At 45.8% G+C, this 20,574-nt stretch overlaps 1 protein-coding gene across 2 annotated transcripts in view; it reads right to left on the bottom strand.

The window, feature by feature from the left end:
• Positions 1-19,917, bottom strand: part of LOC139236758 (receptor expression-enhancing protein 1-like) — a 140,590-nt gene extending 120,673 nt beyond the window's left edge. For both annotated transcript variants that reach the window (XM_070866853.1, XM_070866854.1), the window contains exon 1: positions 19,857-19,917. In XM_070866853.1, the coding sequence (XP_070722954.1) occupies positions 19,857-19,888 (32 nt within the window). In that variant the 5' untranslated portion in view covers positions 19,889-19,917. The remainder of the gene's footprint in view (positions 1-19,856) is intronic.
• Positions 19,918-20,574: the final 657 nt, after the last annotated feature.

Here is a 20,574-nt window from a genome sequence, read left to right as displayed (position 1 = left end):
TGGGAAATCTCATTTTATTGTGCATGGGGATTTCATTTTCTGGATTTTGAATTTTGTATATATGGGAGGGTCTCACATTTTGTGTTTGAGAGTCACATTTCTATATGTTTGGCATTTTTGCACTTTTTAGGCTTTCACATTTCCGACTCATATTTTTGCATATGGCAGCTTGTACTTTTGATAATCATATACGGCCCATTCAGTGGTCCTGACACATGTATTTGATCCCTAGCTCCAAACAAAGGTGATCACTGCTTTATAGTATTTGATGTACTACGTAAAAAAATTATATTAAAAATACTATAGTGCTATAATATAAATATTTCCAGGAAATGTACATTAAATAATGTAACAACTTTATCTTCTTCAAGTTATCATTTACAATTCTAATTTCCGGTCCAACTGCCGTTAGTATTATGATACTGATTTATAATTAGTTTTGTGTTTACCATTCTTTGTCTTCTGATCTCTGGGGGCCATTCTGCAACTTTATAACTTATTCTAACCTGTCTTTTACATCCTACAGTCTCCCCCTTCACCCCCCCCCCCCCCCACACCCCCACTTCCCCACGCCTCACCCCCACTCCCGGCACCCCCCCTTTTTGAATAGTTTGTTTTTCATTCTTATTTCTATTTTAATTTATCTATTCATCAATTCAATTGTTAGCAGAAAGCTTTAACTCATTCACTTAGGAACCAAGAAATGGGGCGAGATTACAAAATTTAAATGGGGAGAGATTACAAAATGCAATGGTACAGAAGGATCTGGGGGTCCTTGTACATGAAGCACAAAATGTTAGTATGCATGCACAGCAAGTAATTAGGAAGACAAATGGAATGTTGGCCTTTATTGCAAGGGGGATGGTGTATAAAAGCAGGGAAGTCCTGCTACAACTGTACAGGGCGTTGGTAAGATCACACCTGGAGTACTGCGTATTTAAGGTAGGATATACTTGCACTGGAGGCAGTTCAGAGAAGGTTCACAAGGTTGATTCCTGAGATGAAAGAGTTATAAGAACATAAGAACATAAGAAATAGGAGCAGGAGTAGGCCACCTGGATCCTCGAGATGCTCCACATTTAATAGGATCATTGATCAACTCCACTTCCCTGCCTGCTCCCCATAACTCTTTATTTCCTTATCGCACAAAAATCTGTCTATCTCCGCCTTAAATATATTCAATGACCCAGTCTCCACAGTTCTCTAGGGCAGAGAATTCCATCGATTTACAACCCTCTGAGAGAAGAAATTCCTCCGCATCTCAGTTTTAAATGGGTGGCCCTTTATTCTGAGACTATGTCCCCTAATTTTAGTTTCCCCTATAAATGGAAACATCCTCTCTGCATCCACCTTGTCGAGCCCCCTCATTATCTTGTATGTTTCGATAAGATCACCTCTCATTCTTCTGAACTCCAGTGTGTACAGGCCCAACCTACTCAACCTATCTTCGTAAGTCAACACCCTCATCTCCGGAATCAACCTAGTGAACCTTCTCTGAACAGCCTCCAATGCAGTGTATCCTTCCTTAAATACCGAGACCAAAACTGTACATAGAAACATAGAAACATAGAAAATAGATGCAGGAGTAGGCCATTCGGCCCTTCGAGCCTGCACCACCATTCAATAAGATCATGGCTGATCATTCCTTCAGTACCCCTTTCCTGCTTTCTCTCCATACCCCTTGATCCCTTTAGCCGCAAGAGCCATATCTAACTCCCTCTTGAATATATCCAATGAACTGGCATCAACAACTCTCTGCGGCAGAGAATTCCACAGGTTAACAACTCTCTAAATGAAGAAGTTTCTCCTCATCTCAGTCCTAAATGGCCTGCCCTTATCCTAAGACTGTGTCCCCTGGTTCTGGACTTCCCCAACATCGGGAACATTCTTCCCGCATCTAACCTGTCCAGTCCCGTCAGAATCTTATATGTTTCTATGAGATCCTCTCTCATCCTTCTAAACTCCAGAGTATAGAGGTCCAGTTGATCCAGTCTCTCCTCATATGTCAGTCCAGCCATCCCTGGAATCAGTCTGGTGAACCTTCGCTGCACTCCCTCAATAGCAAGAACACCCTTCCTTAGATTAGGAGATCAAAACTGAACACAATATTCCAGATGCGGCCTCACCAAGGCCCTGTACAACTGCAGTAAGCCTTCCCTGCTCCTATTCTCAAATCCCCTTGCTATGAAGGCCAGCATACCATTTGCCATCTTCAATGCCTGCTATACCTGCATGCCAACTTTCAAGGATTGATGAACCATGACACCCAGGTCCCGCTGCACCTCCCCTTTTCCTAATCTGCCGCCATTCAGATAATATTCTGCCTTCGTGTTTTTGCCCCCAAAGTGGATAACCTCACATTTATCCACATTATACTGCATCTGCCATGTATTTGCCCATTCACCTAACACGTCCTAATCACCCTGCAGACTCTTAGCGTTCTCCTCACAGATCACACCGCCTCCCAGTTTAGTGTCATCTGCAAACTTGGAGATATTACATTCAATTCCCTCATCTAAATCATTAATATATGCTGTAAAGAGCTGGGGTCCCAGCACCGAGCCCTGCGACACTCCACTAGTCACTGCCTGCCATTCTGAAAAGGACCAGTTTATCCCGACTCTCTACTTCCTGTCTGCCAGCTAGTTCTCTATACATGTCAGTACATTACCCCCCCCCCAAAACCATGTGCTTTGATTTTGTGTGGGACCTTGTCAAAAGCTTTCTGAAAGTCCAAATACACCACACCCACTGGTTCTCCCTTGTCCACTCTACTAGTTACATCCTCAAAAAATTCCAGAAGGTTTGTCAAGCATGATTTCCCTTTCATAAATGCATTCTGACTTGGACCGATCCTATCACTGCTTTCCAAATGCGCTGCTATTTTATCCTTAATGATTGATTCCAACATTTTCCCCACTACTGATGTCAGGCTAACCGGTCTATAATCACCCGTTTTCTCTCTCCCTCCTTTTTTAAAAAGTGGTGTTACATTCACAACCCTCCAGTCTATAGGAACTGATCCAGAGTCAATACACTGCTGGAAAATGTTCACCAATGCATCCACTATTTCTAGGGCCACTTCCTTAAGTACTCTGGGATGTAGACTATCAGGCCCTGGGGATTTATCAGCTTTCAATCCCATCAATTTCCTTAACACAATTTCCCGCCGAATAAGGATATCCTTCAGTTCCTCCTGCTCACTAGACCCTCGGTCCCCTAGTACATCTGGAAGGTTATTTGTGTCTTCCTTTGTGAAGACAGAAACAAAGTACTTGTTCAATTGGTCTGCCATTTCTTTGTTCCCCATTATAAATTCACCCGAATCCGACTGCAAGGGACCTACGTTTGTCTTCACTAATCTTTTTCTCTTCACATACCTATAGAAGCTTTTGCAGTCAGTTTTTATGTTTCCGGCAAGCTTCCTCTTGTACTCTATTTTCCCCCTCTTAATTAATCCCTTTGTCCTTCTCTGCTGAATCCTAAATTTCTTCTAGTCCTCCGCTTTGCTGCTTTTTCTGGCTAATTTGTATGCCTCTACCTTGGATTTAACACGATCCTTAATTTCCCTTGTTAACCATGGTTGAGCCACTTTCCCCGTTTTATTTTTACTTCAGACAGGGATGTACAATTGTTGAAGTTCGTCCATATGATCTTTAAAGGTTTGCCATTGCCTATCCACCGTCAACCCTTTAAGTATCATTTTCCAGTTTAATTTAGTCAATTCGCGCCTCATACCGTCAAAGTTATCTATCCTTAACTTCAGGACTCTAGTTTCTGAATTAACTTTGTCACTCTCCATCTTAATAAAGAATTCTACCATATTATGGTCACTCTTCCCCAACGGGCCTCGCACAACAAGATTGCTAATTAGTCCCTTCCCATTACACATCACCCAGTCTAGGATGGCCAGGTCACTGGTTGGTTCCTCAACATATTGGTCTAGAAAACCATCCATAATGCACTCCAGAAAATCCTCCTCCACCGCATTTCTACCAGTTAGGTTAGCCCAATCAATATGTAGATTAAAGTCGCCCATGATTACTACTGTACTTCTATTGCACACATCCCTTATTTCTTGTTTGATGCTGTCCCCAACGTTACTACTACTATTTGGTGGCCTGTACACAACTCCCACTAGCGTTTTCTGCCCTTTGGTATTGCGTAGCTCCACCCATACCGATTCCACATCATCCAAACTAATGTCCTTCCTTACAATTGCACTAATTTCCTCTTTAACCAGCAACGCCACCCCACCTCCTTTTCCTTTCTGTCTATCCTTCCTAAAGGCTGAATACCCTTGGATGTTGAGTTCCCAGCCTTGGTCACCCTGGAGCCATGTCTCTGTGATGCCAATCACATCGTATCTGTTAACTGCTATCTGCGCAGTTAATTTGTCCACCTTATTCCGAATATTCCTCGCATTGAGGCACAGAGCCTTCAGATTTGTCTTTTTAACACACTTTGACCCTTTAAAATTTTGCTGAAAAGTGGCCCTTTTTGTTTTTTGCCTTTGGTTTCTCTGCCCTCCACTTTTACTTTTCTCCTTTCTATCTTTTGCTTCTGTCTCCATTTAGTTTCCCTCTGTCTCCCTGCATAGGTTCCCATCCCCCTGCCATATTAGTTTAACTCCTCCTAAACAGCACTAGCAAACACCTCGGACATTGGTTCCGATCCTGCCCAGGTGCAGACCGTCCGCTTTGTACTGGTCCCACCTCCCCCAGAACCGGTTCCAATGCCCCAGAAATTTTAATCCCTCCCTGCTGCACCACTGCTCAAGCCACATATTCATCTGAGCTATCCTGCGATTCCTACTCTGACTTGCATGTGGCACTGGTAGCAATCCTGAGATTACTACTTTTGAGGTCCTACTTTTTAATTTAACTCCTAGCTCCCTAAATTACCTCGTAGGACCTCAACCCATTTTTTACCGATATCGTTAGTACCTATATATACCACGACAACTGGCTGTTCAACCTCCCTTTTTAGAATGTCCTGCACCCGCTCCGAGACATCCTTGACTCGAGCACCAGGGAGGCAACATACCATCCTGGAGTCTCGGTTGCAGCCACAGAAACATCTATCTATTCCCCTTACAATTGAATCCCCTATCACTATCGCTCTCCCACTCTTTTTCCTGCCCTCCTGTGCAGCAGAGCCACCCACGGTGCCATGAACTTGGCTGCTGCTGCACTCCCCTGATGAGTCATCCCTAACAGTACCCAAAGCGGTGTATCTGTTTTGCAGGGGGATGACTGCAGGGGACCCCTGCAGTACCTTCCTTGCACTGCTCTTCCTGTTGGTCTTCCATTCCCTATCATTAAGGAAGAAATAGTGGGACATCGAGATAGGAATAGTGCAATCAAGCAGACGCAGCATGGATTCATGAAGGGGAAATCATGTTTAACTAATTTACTGGAATTCTTTGAGGATATAACGAGCATGGCGGATAGAGTGTACCGATGGATGTGGTGTATTTAGATTTCCAAAAGGCATTCTATAAGGTGCCACACAAAAGGTTACTGCAGAAGATAGAGGTACGCGGAGTCAGAGGAAATGTATTAGCATGGATAGAGAATTGGCTGGCAAACAGAAAGCAGAGAGTCGGGATAAATGGGTCCTTTTCGGGTTGGAAATCGGTGGTTAATGGTGTGCCACAGGGATCGGTGCTGGGACCACAACTGTTTACAATATACATAGATGACCTGGAAGAGGGGACAGAGTGTAGTGCAACAAAATTTGCAGATGACACAAAGATTAGTGGGAAAGCGGGTTGTGTAGAGGACACAGAGAGGCTGCAAAGAGATTTAGATAGGTTAAGCGGACGGGCTAAGGTTTGGCAAATGGAATACAATGTCGGAAAGTGTGAGGTCATCCACCTTGGGAAAAAAAACAGTAAAAGGGAATATTATTTGAATGGGGAGAAATTACATCATGCTGAGGTGCAGAGGGACCTGGGGGTCCTTGTGCATGAAACCCAAAAAGTTAGTTTGCAGGTGCAGCAGATAATCAGGAAGGCGAATGGAATGTTGGCCTTCATTGCGAGAGGGATGGAGTACAAAAGCAGGGAGGTCCTGCTGCAACCGTACAGGGTATTGGTGAGGCCACACCTGGAGTACTGCGTGCAGTTTTGGTCACCTTACTTAAGGAAGGATATACTGGCTTTGGAGGGGGTACAAAGACGATTCACTAGGCTGATTCCAGAGATGAGGGGGTTACCTTATGATGATAGATTGATTGGACTGGGTCTTTACTCGTTGTAGTTCAGAAGGATGAGGGGTGATCTAATAGAAACATTTAAAATAATGAAAGGGATAGACAAGATAGAGGCGGAGAGGTTATTTCCACTAGTCGGGGAGACTAGAACTAGGGGGCACAGCCTCAAAATACGGGGGAGCCAATTTAAAACTGAGTTGAGAAGGAATTTCTTCTCCCAGAGGGTTGTGAATCTGTGGAATTCTCTGCCCAAGGAAGCAGCTGAGGCTAGCTCATTGAATGTATTCAAGTCACAGATAGATAGATTTTTAACCAATAAGGAAATTAAGGGTTACGGGGAGCGGGCGGGTAAGTGGAGCTGAGTCCACGGCCAGATCAGCCATAATGGCGGAGCAGGCTCGAGGGGCTAGATGGCCTACTCCTGTTCCTAATTCATATGTTCTTATGTTCTTATCTGGCTGTGTACCCTTTACCTGCGGTACGTGCTATTCACGTCATTCTCAGCATCGTGGATGCTCCAGAGTTCATCCACCCGCAGCTCCAGTGCCGCAATGCGGTCCGTAAGGAGCTGGAGGCAGATACACTTCCCGTACACGTAGTCGTCAGGGATACCGGAAGCGTCCCCGACTTCCCACATAGTACAGGAGGAGCATAACACGTGTCTGAGCTGCCTGTCATGACTTAACCCTTAGATAAACTTAATTTGGCAACAACAATGATAAAGGTTACTTACTGATATAGAAAAGAAAAAGAAAAAGCTACTCAACAATCACCAGCCAATCACTTACCCCCTTGGCTGTGACGTCACCTTTCGATTTCTTTCTACTTCTTTTTTGCCCCCCTGCTGCAGTTGCACCGGTACGCCTTTATAGGCCGTGCCCAGACTCTCCGCTGCTCGAACTGCCACTCCTCCTCGACGTTGGGCCTTTATAGGCCGTGCCCAGACTCCCCGCTGCTCGAACTGCCACTCCTCCTCGACGTTGGGCCTTTATAGGCCGTGCCCAGACTCCCCGCTGCTCGAACTGCCACTCCTCCTCGACGTTGGGCCTTTATAGGCCGTGCCCAGACTCCCCGCTGCTCGAACGCAGTACTCCAGGTGTGGCCTCATCAATACCCTGTACAGCTGTAGCAGGACTTCTCTGCTTTTATACTCTATCCCCCTTGCAATAATGCCAACATTCCATTTGCCTTCCTGATTACTTGCTGTACCTGCATACTAACTTTTTGTGTTCCATGCAGAAGGTCCCTCTGTACTGCAACACTTGGCAATTTTTTTCCATTTAAATTATAATTTGCTTTTGTATTTTTTCTGTCAAAGTGGATAACCTCACATTTTCCCACATTATATGAAGAAAGTTTGAGTCTATACTCATTGGAGTTTAGAAGGCTTAGAGGTGATCATTGACACGTATAAGATTCTAAGGGGCCTTGACAGTGTAGAGGCAGAGAAGATGTTTCCCCTCGTGGGGGAATCTAGAAGAAGGGAGCATAGTTTCAGAATAAGGGGTCGGCCATTTAAAATAGAAATCAGGAGGAATTTCTTCTCTCTGAGGGTCGTGAATCTTTGGAATTCCCAACCTCAAAGAGCTGTGGAAGCTGTGTCATATATTTAAGGCGGAGATAGGCAGATTTTTGAAAGACAAGGGAGTCAAGGGTTATGGGAAGCGGGCAGAGAAGTGGAGTTGAGTCCAGGATCAGATCAGCCATGATCTTAGTGAATGGCGGAGCAGGCTTGAGGGGCCAAATGGCCTACTCATGCTCCTATTTCTTATGTTCTTATGTCAGAAAGATAAATTGGAGTATTTTCTAAATGGTGAGAATTCAATGTAACAAATCGTTAAAAGCAAGTAGACGGGTACAGAAAGTAATCAAAAAGGCTAATGGAATATTGGCCTTTATCTCAAGGGGGCTGGAATACAAAAGGATGGAAGCTATGCTTCAGTTGTATAGAGCTTTGGTCAGAACGCATCTGGAGTACTGCATTCAGTTTTGGGCACTCTGCCTTAGGAAGGATATAGGGGTTGCAGTGCAGATTCACCAGATTGGGGCTTACAGGATTACATTCTGAGGAAAGAGCACATAGACTAGGCTTATATTCCCTTGAGTATAGGAGATTAAATAAGATTGCTACAGGTTTAGGGATGGGCAATAAATGCTGGCCTTCCCAGCAATGCCCACATCCCATGATTGATTTAAAAAAATTAATGAGTGATCTGAACGATGTACGTTTTTTTCGTCGTTCATTGATGTGGGCGTCGCTGGCTAGGCCAGCATTTATTGCCCATCCCTAATTGCCATTGAGAAGGTGGTGGTGAGCCATCTTCTTGAACCGCTGCAGTCCTTGTGGTGAAGGTACTCCCACAGTGCTGTTAGGGAGGGAGTTCCAGGATTTTGACCAAGTGTCTCACCTCCTGACTCCCCAAAACCTTTCCACCATCGACAAGGCACAAATCAGGAGTGTGATGGAATACTCTCCACTTGCCTGGATGAGTGCAGCTCCAAGAACATTCCAGAAGCTCGACACCATCCAGGATAAAGCAGCCCACTTGATTGTCAGCCCATCCATCACCTCAACCATTCACTTTCTCCATCACCGACGTATCATGACCGCAGTGTGCACCATCTACAAGATGCACTGCAGCAACTCACCAAGGCTTCTTCGGCAACACCTCCCAAAACCGTGACCTCTACCACCAAGAAGGATAAGGGCAGCAGGTGCATGGGACACACTGGACCAGGAAATAGAACCTATCACGCCCAACAGCCCAGCAAGGCCAGGCTCACCCAGCAGCCCTGCAGGGCCAACAACAGGCCAGCCCAGCGAGGGCACAGCCAACACACCAGAACAGACATTTGTACTGAGGCTGTCCACCAGGGAAAGAAAGGCTCCCGACCGCCTCACCTTGTAAATAGTTTTCATTTTGACTTTGCGGGGGAGTGATGTTGTGTATCTGTAAAGCATGCACTCCCAGGTTCCGCCACCAGGGAGCTCGTCCCCTGAAGTCCCAAGGGATCCCAGCATCCCTTGGGAGCATTGTATATAAGCCGGCCCCTATGGCCTGTTCCTCACTCTGGAGTGTCCTATTAAAGACTGAGGTCACTGTGACTTTAACCTCCCTGTGTGCAGCCTCATCTGTGTTAGGAACACAATAGTACCCACCTGGTTACCTCCTCGAAAAATTCAATCAGGTTAGCCAAACATGATCTTCCCTTAACAAATCCGTGCTGACGGTCCCTGATTAATCCTTGACTTTCTAAATTTAGATTTATCCTGTCCTTCAGGTTTTTTTTCCAATAATTTTCCCACCACTGAGGTTAGGCTGACAAGCCTGTAAATGCTCGGGCTATCCCTTTCTCTCTTATTATACAAGGGTACCACATTAGCAGTCCTCCAGACCTCCGGCACCATGCCTGAATCCAAAGAGTATTGGAAAATTATGGTCAAGGCCTCTGCTATTTCCTGTTTTGCTTCACTCAACAGCTTGGGATGCATTTCATCCAGGCCTGGGAACTTAAACACTTTCAAAGCTGATACCGCCTCTCTCACTATGTTTATTTCATCCAGAGTTTCACACTCCTCCTCGATAACAGTATCTACATTGCCTCTTGCCTTTGTGAAAACAGACGCACAATATTCATTAAGAAGCATACCCACATCTTCCGCCTCCACACACAGATTAGGACCTATCCTTTCTTTAGTTATGACACTAAACTGGGTGGCAGTGTGAGCTATGAGGAGGATGCTAAGAGGCTGCAGGGTGACTTGGACAGGTTAGCTGAGTGGGCAAATACATGGCAGATGCTGTATAATGTGGGTAAATGTGAGGTTATTCACTTCGGGGGCAAAAACACGAAGGCAGAATATTATGTGAATGGCGGCAGATTAGGTAAAGGGAAGGTGCAACGAGGCCTGGGTGTCAAGGTTCATCACTCATTGAAAGTTGGCATGCAGGTACAGCAGGCAGTGAAGAAGACAAATGGTATGTTGGCCTTCATAGCTAGGGGATTTGAGTATAGGAGCAGGGAGATCTTACTGCAGTTGTACAGGGCCTTGGTGAGGCCTCACCTGGAATATTGTGTTCAGTTTTGGTCTCGTAATCTGAGGAAGGACATTCTTGCTATTGAGGGGGTGCAGCGACGCTTCACCAGACTGATTCCCGGGATGGCTGGACTGACATATAAGGAGAGACTGGGTCGACTGTGCCTTTATACACTGAAGTTCAGAAGGATGAGAGGGGATCTCACAGAAACATATAAGATTCTGACGGGCCTAGACAGGTTAGATGCGCGAAGAATGTTCCCGATGTTGGGGAAGTCCAGAACCGGGGACACAGTCTTAGGATAAGGGGTAGGCCATTTAGGACTGAGATGAGGAGAAACTTCTTCACTCAGAGAGTTGTTAACCTGTGGAATTCCCTACCGCAGAGAGTTGTTGATGCCAGTTCATTGGATATATTCAAGAGGGAGTTAGATATGGCCCTTATGGCTAAAGGGATCAAGGGGTATGGAGAGAAAGCAGGAAAGGGGTACTGAGGGAATGATCAGCCATGATCTTATTGAATAGTGGTGCAGGCTCGAAGGGCCGAATGGCCTACTCCTGCACCTATTTTCTATGTTTCTATGTAACACCATCACCTCCACATTCAACTTCAAATCACACACCATCCTGACTTGGAAGTATATCGCTATTCCTTCATCGTCACTGGGTCAAAATCCTGGCACTCCCTCCCTAACAGCATTGTGGGAGTATCTTCACCACACGGACTGCAACGGTTCAAGATTACGGCTCAGCACCATCTTCTCAAGTGCAATTAGGGATGGGCAATAAATGCTGGCCTTGCCAGCGACGCCCACATCCCATGTTCGAATAAAACAAAATGCTGCCTTGATGTCAAGGACAGTCACTCTTACCTCACCTCTGGAATTCAGCTCTTTTGTCCTTGTTTGGACCAAGACTGTAATGAGGTCCAGAACCAAGTGGTCCTGGCAGAACCCAAACTGAGCAACAGTGAGCAGGGTTATTGCTGAGTAAGTTCTGCTGGATTGCACTGTTGACGACACCTTCCATCACTTTGCTGATGATTGAGAGTAGACTGATGGGGTGGTAATTGTTCAGATTGGATTTGTTCTGCTATTTGTGGACAGGACATACCTGGGCAGTTTTCTACATTGTCAGATAGATGCTAGTGTTATAGCTGTACTGGAACAGCTTGGCTAGAGGCTAGGCTGGTTCTGGAACACAAGTCCTCAGCACGACAGCCGGGATGTTGTCGGGATCCATAGTCTTTGCTGTATCCAGTGCGCTCAGCCGTTTCGTGATATAACATGGAGTGAATTGAATTGGCTGAAGACTGACTTCTGTGATGGTGGGGACCTCAGGAGGAGGCCGATATGAATCATCCACTCGGTACTTCTGACTGAAGACAGTTGCAAACGCTTCAGCCTTGCTTTTTGCACGTACAGGCTGGGCTCCGCCATCAGTGAGGATGGGGGTATTCATGGAGCCCATGAATTGTCCACCACCATTTGATAGGGTAACATAGAAACATAGAAAATAGGTGCAGGCATAGGCCATTCGGCCCTTCGATCCTGTACCACCATTCAATAAGATGATGGCTGATCATTCACCTCAGTACTCCTTTCCTGCTTTCTCTCCATACCCCTTGATCCCTTTAGCCGTAGGGCCATATCTAACTCCCTCGAATAAATCTAATGAACTGGCACCAACAACTCTCTGCGGTAGGGAATTCCGCAGGTTAACAACTCTCTGAGTGAAGAAGTTTCTCCTCATCTCGGTCCTAAATGGCTTACTCCTTATCCTTAGACTGTGACCCCTGGTTCTGGACTTTCCCAACATCGGGAACATTCTTCCTGCATCTAACCTGTACAGTCCTGTCAGAATGTTATAGGTTTCTATGAGATCCCCTCTCATTCTTCTAAACTCCAGTGAATATAGGCCCAGTCGATCTAGTCTCTCCTCATACATCAGTCCCGCCATCCCGGGAATCAGTCTGGTGAACCTTCGCTGCACTCCCTCAATAGCAAGAACGTCCTTCCTCAGATTAGGAGACCAAAACTGAACACAATATTCCAGGTGAGGCCTCACCAAGGCCCTGTACAACTGCAGTAAGACCTCCCTGCTCCTATACTGAAATCCCCTAGCTATGAAGGCCAACATACCATTTGCCTTCTTCACCGCCTGCTGTATCTGCATGCCAACTTTCAATGACTGATGTACCATGACACCCAGGTCCCGTTGCACCTCCCCTTTTCCTAATCTGCTGGCATTCAGATAATATTCTGCCTTCATGTTTTTGCCACCAAAGTGGATAACCTCACATTTGTCCACATTATACTGCATTTGCCGACTCACCTAACCTGTCCAAGTCACCCTGCAGCATCTTAGCATCCTCCTCACAGCTCATACCACCACCCAGTTTAGTGTCATCTGCAAACTTGGAGATATTACACTCAATTCCTTTATCTAAATCATTGATGTATATTGTAAATAGCTGGGATCCCAGCACTGAGCCCTGCGGCACCCCACTAGTCACTGTCTGCCATTCTGAGAAGGAACTGTTTATCCCTACTCTCTGCTTCCTGTCTGCCAACCAGTCCTCTATCCACGAAAATACATTACCCCTTTAATTTTGCACACCAATCTCGTGTGGGACCTTGTCAAAAGCCTTTTGAATGTCCAAATACACCACATCCACTGGTTCTCCCCTTGTCCACTCTACCAGTTACATCCTCAGAAAATTCTGAAATATTTGTCAAGCATGATTTCCCTTTCATAAATCCATGCTGACTTGGACCAATCCTGTTACTGCTTTCCAAATGTGCTGCTATTTCATCTTTAATAATTGATTCCAACATTTTCCCCACTATTGATGTCAGGCTAACCGGTCTCTAATTACCCGTTTTCTCTCTCCCTCCTTTTTTAAAAAGTGGTGTTACATTAGCTACCCTCCAGTCCATAGGAACTGATCCAGAGTGAATAGACTGTTGGAAAATGATCACCAATGCATTCACTATTTCTAGGGCCACTTCCTTAAGTACTCTGGGATGCAGACTATCAGGCCCTGGCGATTTATCAGCCTTCAATCAATTTCCCTAACACAACTTCCTGACTAATAAGGATTTCCTTCAGTTCCTCCTTCTCGCTAGACCCTCGGTCCCCTAGTATTTCCAGAAGGTTATATGTGTCTTCCTTCGTGAAGACAGAACCAAAGTATTTGTTCAATTGGTCTGCCATTTCTTTGTTCCCTATTATAAATTCACCTGATTCTGACTGCAAGGGACCTATGTTTGTCTTCACTAATCTTTTTCTCTTCACATATCTATAGAAGTTTTTGCAGTCAGTTTTTATGTTCCCAGCAAGCTTCCTCTTATACTCTATTTTCCCCCTCCTAATTAAACCCCTTGTCCTTCTCTGCTGAATTCTAAATTTCTCCCAGTCCTCCGGTTTGCTGCTTTTTCTGGTCAATTTATATGCCTCTTCCTTGGATTTAACACTATCCCTAATTTCCCTTGTTAGCCATGGTTGAGCCACCTTCCCTGTTTTATTTTTACGCCAGACAGGGATGTACAGTTGCTGAACTTCATCCATGTGATCTTTAAATGTCTGCCATTGCCTATCCACCGTCAACCCTTTAAGTATCATTTGCCAGTCTATTCTCGCCAATTCACGTCTCATACCATCGAAGTTATCTTTCTTTAAGTTCAGGACCCTAGTCTCTGAATTAACTATGTCACTCTCCACCTTAATGTAAGAGTGACCATATTATGGTCACTCTTCCCAAAAGGGCCTCGCAACAAGATTGCTAATTAATCCTCTCTCATTACAGAACACCCAGTCTAGGATGTCCAGCCCTCTAGTTGGTTCCTCGACATATTAGTCTAGAAAACCATCCCTAATACACTCCAGGAAATCCTCCTCTACCATATTGCTACCAGTTTGGTTAGCCCAATCTATATGTAGATTCCTCTGGTGGGGGAATCAAGAACAAAGAGACATCATCTTACAATTAGAGCTAGGCCATTCAGGAATAAAATCAGGAAGCACTTTTTCACACAAAGGGCAGTAAAAATTTGGAACTCTCCCAAAACGCTGTGGATACTAAGGCAATTGAAAATGTCAGCACTGAGATGGATAGATTGTTGTTAGATAAGGGTATCAAGGGATATGGGTCAAAGGTGGAAAAATGGAACTGAGGTCGCAGATCAGCCATGATCTAATTGAATGGCAGAGCAGGATCAAGGGGCTGAATGGCCTACTCCTGCTCAGAATGTTCCTACTTTAACACGTGCTTCCTCTTTTGGGTCTTTCTTCCCTACTATTTTAACAAATCCACTGGTTAGCAATTAGGAATAGGAACTCTGGCTGACTTTTTCCCTCCTTGTTCGAAAGGCACTGAGGACAACTGTAGGATCCCAAATGGTGCCTGGTCTGAAATCCGATAACTGAGCAGGGTGACACAGCAGGAATGGACTCTCAGACCATCCTGCCAGGTAAGGCCCATGCCAGGGAATCAGGCCAAGGGAGCGGGCACAGCCACTGACAGCAGTCCAGGGTAACTGCTTTAATTGAACAAATCTCAAGCCCAGTACTTTACGGCTGAGTATTTTACTCTGAATCAGATGGTCATGGGTTCAAGTCCCATGCCAGAGACTTGAGCACACAAATCTAAGCTGACACTCCAGTGCAGAGCTAAGGGAATGCCACACTGTCGGAGGTGGCGTCTTTCGGATGAGACTTTAAACCGAGACCCCGTTTACCCTCTCAGGTGGACATAAAACATCCCATGGCACTATTTTGAGGAAGAGCAGGGGAGTTATCCCCAGTGTCCTGGCCAATATTTATCCCTCAATCAACATCACAACAAAACGGATTATCTGATCATTATCACATTGCAGTTTGTGGGAGCTTGCTGTGCGCAAACTGGCTGCCACGTTTCCCACATTGTAACAGTGAAAACACTTCAAAAAGTACTTCGTTGATTGTGAAGTGCTTTGGGACCTCAGATGGTCGTGAAAGGCACTATATAAATGCAAGTCTTTCTTTACTTTGAGGCTCACTTTCAAGAGCTGTGCAGATAAGGTCAGCTGACTGTGTTTATCGATTCCAGGTTATTACCGACCTCAAGTCTTTCAGCCTTCTGAGTGTATCGATCCTCACCCCTCCCGGACACTGTGACCCATGCAATGACTCGGCTGCAGCCAGTGAGTCTCACACCACTACACCTTTACTAGCTGCAGCGAGAAGGACAAACCGGGGCGAGTTGGAGTGCTGCTCACTGGCTTGGTGTTAGTGTTATTTTACTGAGCTTGGGGCGGGGTGGGACCGCCATTTAAATAATAAAACTCTGCTTCTGAGTAAAACACCGGCAGACCAACCAACACCGGGCTGTCAGCGATGGGTCCTCCTCGGGCAGTTTATCTGGAATACCCAGCAGTGTGGGTGGTCGGCTTTAACTCAACGCCCTCTTTCAGTGCTGTCCTGACGCACACACACTGGAGCTGGTCCGCTCTTTACTGTATTTGGTATTCATGTCTACTGCCAGCAACAATCAATAAATGTAGTCTAGCTGTGATTGTCCTGGTTTAAAAAAAACCACCCCCTACCCGACTATGCCTGAGTCTTTCATCTCTTATTTTTAGAGACAGAATATTCCTGAAAGAATTTTATTTTTTAATTTATGTTTTTTTTTCAATGATGGATTTCCCCGTATTTGGCTCAGTGAGCAGGAACAAGTTGCCAAGGGCCCTGAATCAGCAGAAAAAGCCGATTGATGCTGGAACAATCAGAAGGTGGCTGAAAGCTCACACAGCACTCTCTCCACCCCACACCCTTTATTTGTTCGAAACAAAGGCATGCAGGTGAAATTCATTTGCAGATTTTTAAAATATATATTTTATACTGTGATTCTCTTTGCTTACCAACACAGTGTGCATAGCAACAGTCACTGCACTGCAAGTTCTTTGGGGATCCCTGAATGATCTTATAAGACTTTCCTTTTGTACATACGCACATAGAATCATAGAATTTTACAGCACAGAAGGGGCTGCATATAGTGAGGCCACTGTTCCCGGTCAGAATGGAAATGATTGGATCATCATCATAGACAGTCCCTCGGAATCAAGGAAGACTTGCTTCCAGTCTTAAAATGAGTCCTCAGGTGGCTGAACAGTCCAGTATAATTGGATAATTCCATCATCAATTGCGCCTGGAGACCACACTGCTCGAAGGATAAGGGATAAGCCATTTAGGACCGAGATGAGGAGAAACTTCTTCACTCAGAGAATTGTGAACCTGTGGAATTCTCTACCACAGAAAGTTGTTGAGGCCAGTTCGTTAGATATATTCAAAAGTGAGTTAGATGTGGCCCTTACGGTTAAAGGGATCAAGGGGTATGGAGAGAAGGCAGGAATGGGATACTGAAGTTGCATGATCAGCCATGATCTTATTGAATGGTGGTGCAGGCTCGAAGGGCCGAATGGCCTACTCCTGCACCTATTTTCTATGTTCCTATGTAAGTAACTGGGATTGATTTGACGCACATTATTTGTACTTAACTATACTTCACTAACTGCATTTTGCTAGAAAAATCACCCCACTTTTATTGGGAGAAGTTGCTGCAGTTTCGGCCATGAGTTCTGTTTGCTGCAGTTCATAAGAACATAAGAACATAGAAAATAGGAACAGGAGTAGGCCATATGACCCCTCGAGCCTGCTCCGCCATTCAATAAGGTCATGGCTCATCTGATCATGGACTCGGCTCCACTTCCCCGCCTGCTCCCCATCCTAGAGATTCTTTTAAAATAGACTCTGTTATTTGATTCTGTAAATAGATCCTGTGAATAGACTGTAAATAAATGTTGTTTGCTTTGCTGTTGCTTTGTTTGCTGTAAAATATTTGTTTGCTGTGGGTCCTGCCGTAAACCCCGCCCTGTCAACTACTCATTGGCTGACACAGTGGATCCATAGACACTCCATAAAGAGGGATGCCATTCAGCTGATCTCACCAATGCCCGCTCTCCAAGACAGCTACCCTCTTAGTCCCATACCCTTTTAATTGTTTTTGCGTTCACATATTGTTTTCCACTTCCCTTTTAAATGGTATCTTTGGTCAATGAATATGTTTTACTGAGTGGCTGGAACTGTGGACCATCATGGAAACTGATTTCAGTTTGGGACAGTTTGCCTGGACCTAATATGTCAGGGCATGGTGGGTTTAGGCTGTGTCAGGGCCTGGTGGGTTTGGGTTGTGTCAAGGCCTGGTGGGTTTGGGCAGTCGGGGCCTGGTGGGTTTAGGCTGTGTCAGATCCTGGTGGGTTTGGGTTATGTCAGGGCCTGGTGGGTTTAGGCAGTTATGGCCTGGTGGGTTTGGGCTGTGTCAGGGCCTGGTGGGTTTGGGTTGTGTCAAGGCCTGGTGGGTTTGGGCTGTGTCAGGGACTGGTGGGTTTGGGCTGTGTCAGGGCCTGGTGGGTTTAGGTTGTGTTAGGGGCTGGTGGGTTTGGGTTGTGTCAGGGCCTGGTGGGTTTGGGTTGTGTCAGGGCCTGTTGGGTTTATGCTGTGCCAGGGCCTGGTGAGTTTGGGCTGTGTCAGGATCTGGTGGGTTTATGCTGTGTCAGGGCCTGGTGGGTTTGGGCTTTGTCAGGACCTGGTGGGTTTGGGTTGTGTCAGGGCCTGGTGGGTTTATGCTGTGTCAGGATCTGGTGGGTTTATGCTGTGTCAGGACCTGGTGGGTTTGGGTTGTGTCAGGGCCTGGTGGGTTTGGGCTGTGTCAGAATCTGGTGGGTTTATGCTGTGTCAGGGCCTGATGGGTTTGGGCTGTGTCAGGGCCTGGTGGGTTTATGCTGTGTCAGGGCCTGGTGGGTTTGGGTAGTCAGGGCCTGGTGGGTTTGGGCTGTGTCAGGGCCTGGTGGATTTATGCTGTGTTAAGGCCTGGTGAGTTTATGCTGTGTCAGGGCCTGGTGGGTTTGGGCAGTCAGGGCCTGGTGGATTTGGGCTGTGTCAGGGTCTGGTGGGTTTGGGCTGTGCCAACAGGATTATTCCATAACAGTAATGTGCTGTGATCTTGAGTGGGTTGGGTTGCATTTATGGTGCGGGACCCTGGTTTATTATGAGTAAACGAGTCAAATTCCATTTTTCGTACAAAATGCAGATGCTGGAGACCAGAAATAAATGAGAAAATGCTGGAAACACTCAGCAGGTCAGGCAGCATCCATGGGGAGAGGAAGGTTGGGTTAAGGTTTAAGGTGATTGACCTTTAGCCAGAACCATTTTTCTGTCACTGGACACTGGAGATTTCTCCCCAATACTTTGGACATGGAATTCTGTGATTCTGTCCTCAAATCAAATCCTCAAATCGGTGGCCCTGTTTATGACGGATGCTCACACTGCAAGTGCCTCATGGCAATTTGTTGCTGTCCGTTTGACATGAAAGCACCCAGGACAGGCGGGCCAGCTGTGCTGTCCCTCAATAACTACTTCGGTTGGATCAGTCACACTGTGTCTGCGTGCAACCCGTTTTATTGCACGTATTGTATTTCCCAATCGCTTGTTTGCAAAATAAATAAATAAACAAATAAATAAACTCAAAAATGTTCCTTTGAAAACAAAGCGAAAAGACTTGTCTGGGTGAGATCAGGAATACCCGGAGACCCGCTGGAATTCACAGTCTCTTTGTTGGAGTGGATCAAAAGTGTGGATCTCAAAAAATATGTTTACACGGTGAGATTTGATTGTCCCCTCTTCATCTCCAACCTATCGAGTGGTTATTGCTGAATGCAAACCCTGAACAACAAGCCCGTCTTAACAGCTGCTGTTTTGACCCGGGTGGCATAGCCGAACACTCCAGTGAAACTCGATCAGTGTCATTCTAATTATAAAACCGTTCAGTGCAGCGAGAAGTAACGTGGTGATCCTGACTGTAAGACTGGGGAGGGAGAAGGAAGTGTGAGCCTGTCGTATGAATTTTAAAGAGAGCAGTAATTTCAGTTTCACATCTCGCAACCTTAAACACAGCGCTCACCGTCAGACACCACGACAAATTAACCAGCCCGCCACCCCCTCCCGATCGAGAGCGATTCATATTCCCCAAATCAAGAAATCTCAAATTAATTCGCTGAATTAATGACTGCCACAGATTAGTGCCGGCATCAGAAACATCTTCAACACGCTGTCCTGCCTCCAGCTGACTGCGACGCGCCCGCAGCAAGTCGGAATCCTCACAAAAGACGACAAATTACAACATTATTTTCAGAAGACTCTGTGTCGTGTTAACTGGTTAACTGGTTCAGGGAAATAAGAGCACGATGCTAATTTTCTGATATATATATATATATAAATACTGTACAGGCTGACACATCCAAACCACACAAAGGATTATTCCCTTCTGTTGGAGGGGGGTGGGTCAGTTTCTGAAGGTTGGGTACAGTATTTTTAATAGAAGGCAAGCGAGGCGCACGCATGCAGCGTTTACCTAACCAGCTATGGTACAGTACATCCGTGCTTTTTTCTGTTGCAAGCGGATTGTTGCAGTTCCACTATCGCATATTCACAGATGGACAAGAAATAAGCACTAATATAGATATATATATATATTTAAAACACCTTGAAAACCTGCAATACTCACACGACTAATCTAGAGATGATCCATGAGACCATGGCGGTTGGAAGCGGGTTGTTTGTCTGTGAGCGAGGGAGGAGTCTCCACTCTAATGGAACTAGGGCTCAACCATTTGTCTGTTTCGTCATCGCACCGCCAAGTCCAAGTGTTCAGAGAAGGGATAATAAAGAGAGGGGGTAATGACCATTGTCCAACATTGTCTTCCTATACTCGGCAAGGTGGACTTTATGGGAGAATCACAGGAAGGGGACAATCGTAGGTAGAGGCACTGGACAGAATGGAAAAACAGATTTACAACGGTGATACCAGAAATGATAGGGTCATCGTCATAGGCAGTCCCTCGGAATCGAGGAAGACTTGCTTTCACTCCTGAAGTGAGTTCTTTGGTGGCTGAACAGTCCAATACGAAAGCCACAGACTCTGTCACAGGTGGGACAGATAGTGGTTGAGGGAAAGGGTGGGTGGGACAGGTTTGCCGGACGCTCCTTCCGCTGCCTGCGCTTGATTTCTGCATGCTCTCGGCAACGAGACTCGAGATGCTCAGTGCCCTCCCGGATGCACTTCCTCCACTTTGGGCGGTCTTGGGCCAGGGACTCCCAGGTGTCAGTGGGGAAAGGATGAACAGGCTGGGTCTCTTTTCTCTTGAAAAGAGAAGGCTGAGGGGTGACCTAATATTCAAGACAGAGATCGATAGATTTTTGGATATTAAAGGAATCAGGCGATA

This window comes from Pristiophorus japonicus, chromosome 2 (assembly GCF_044704955.1).
Source record: "Pristiophorus japonicus isolate sPriJap1 chromosome 2, sPriJap1.hap1, whole genome shotgun sequence".
Classification (NCBI taxonomy): Eukaryota; Metazoa; Chordata; class Chondrichthyes; family Pristiophoridae; genus Pristiophorus; species Pristiophorus japonicus.
The sequence above is the reverse complement of the archived record's forward strand: the minus strand, read 5'-3'. Positions and strand labels throughout refer to the sequence as shown.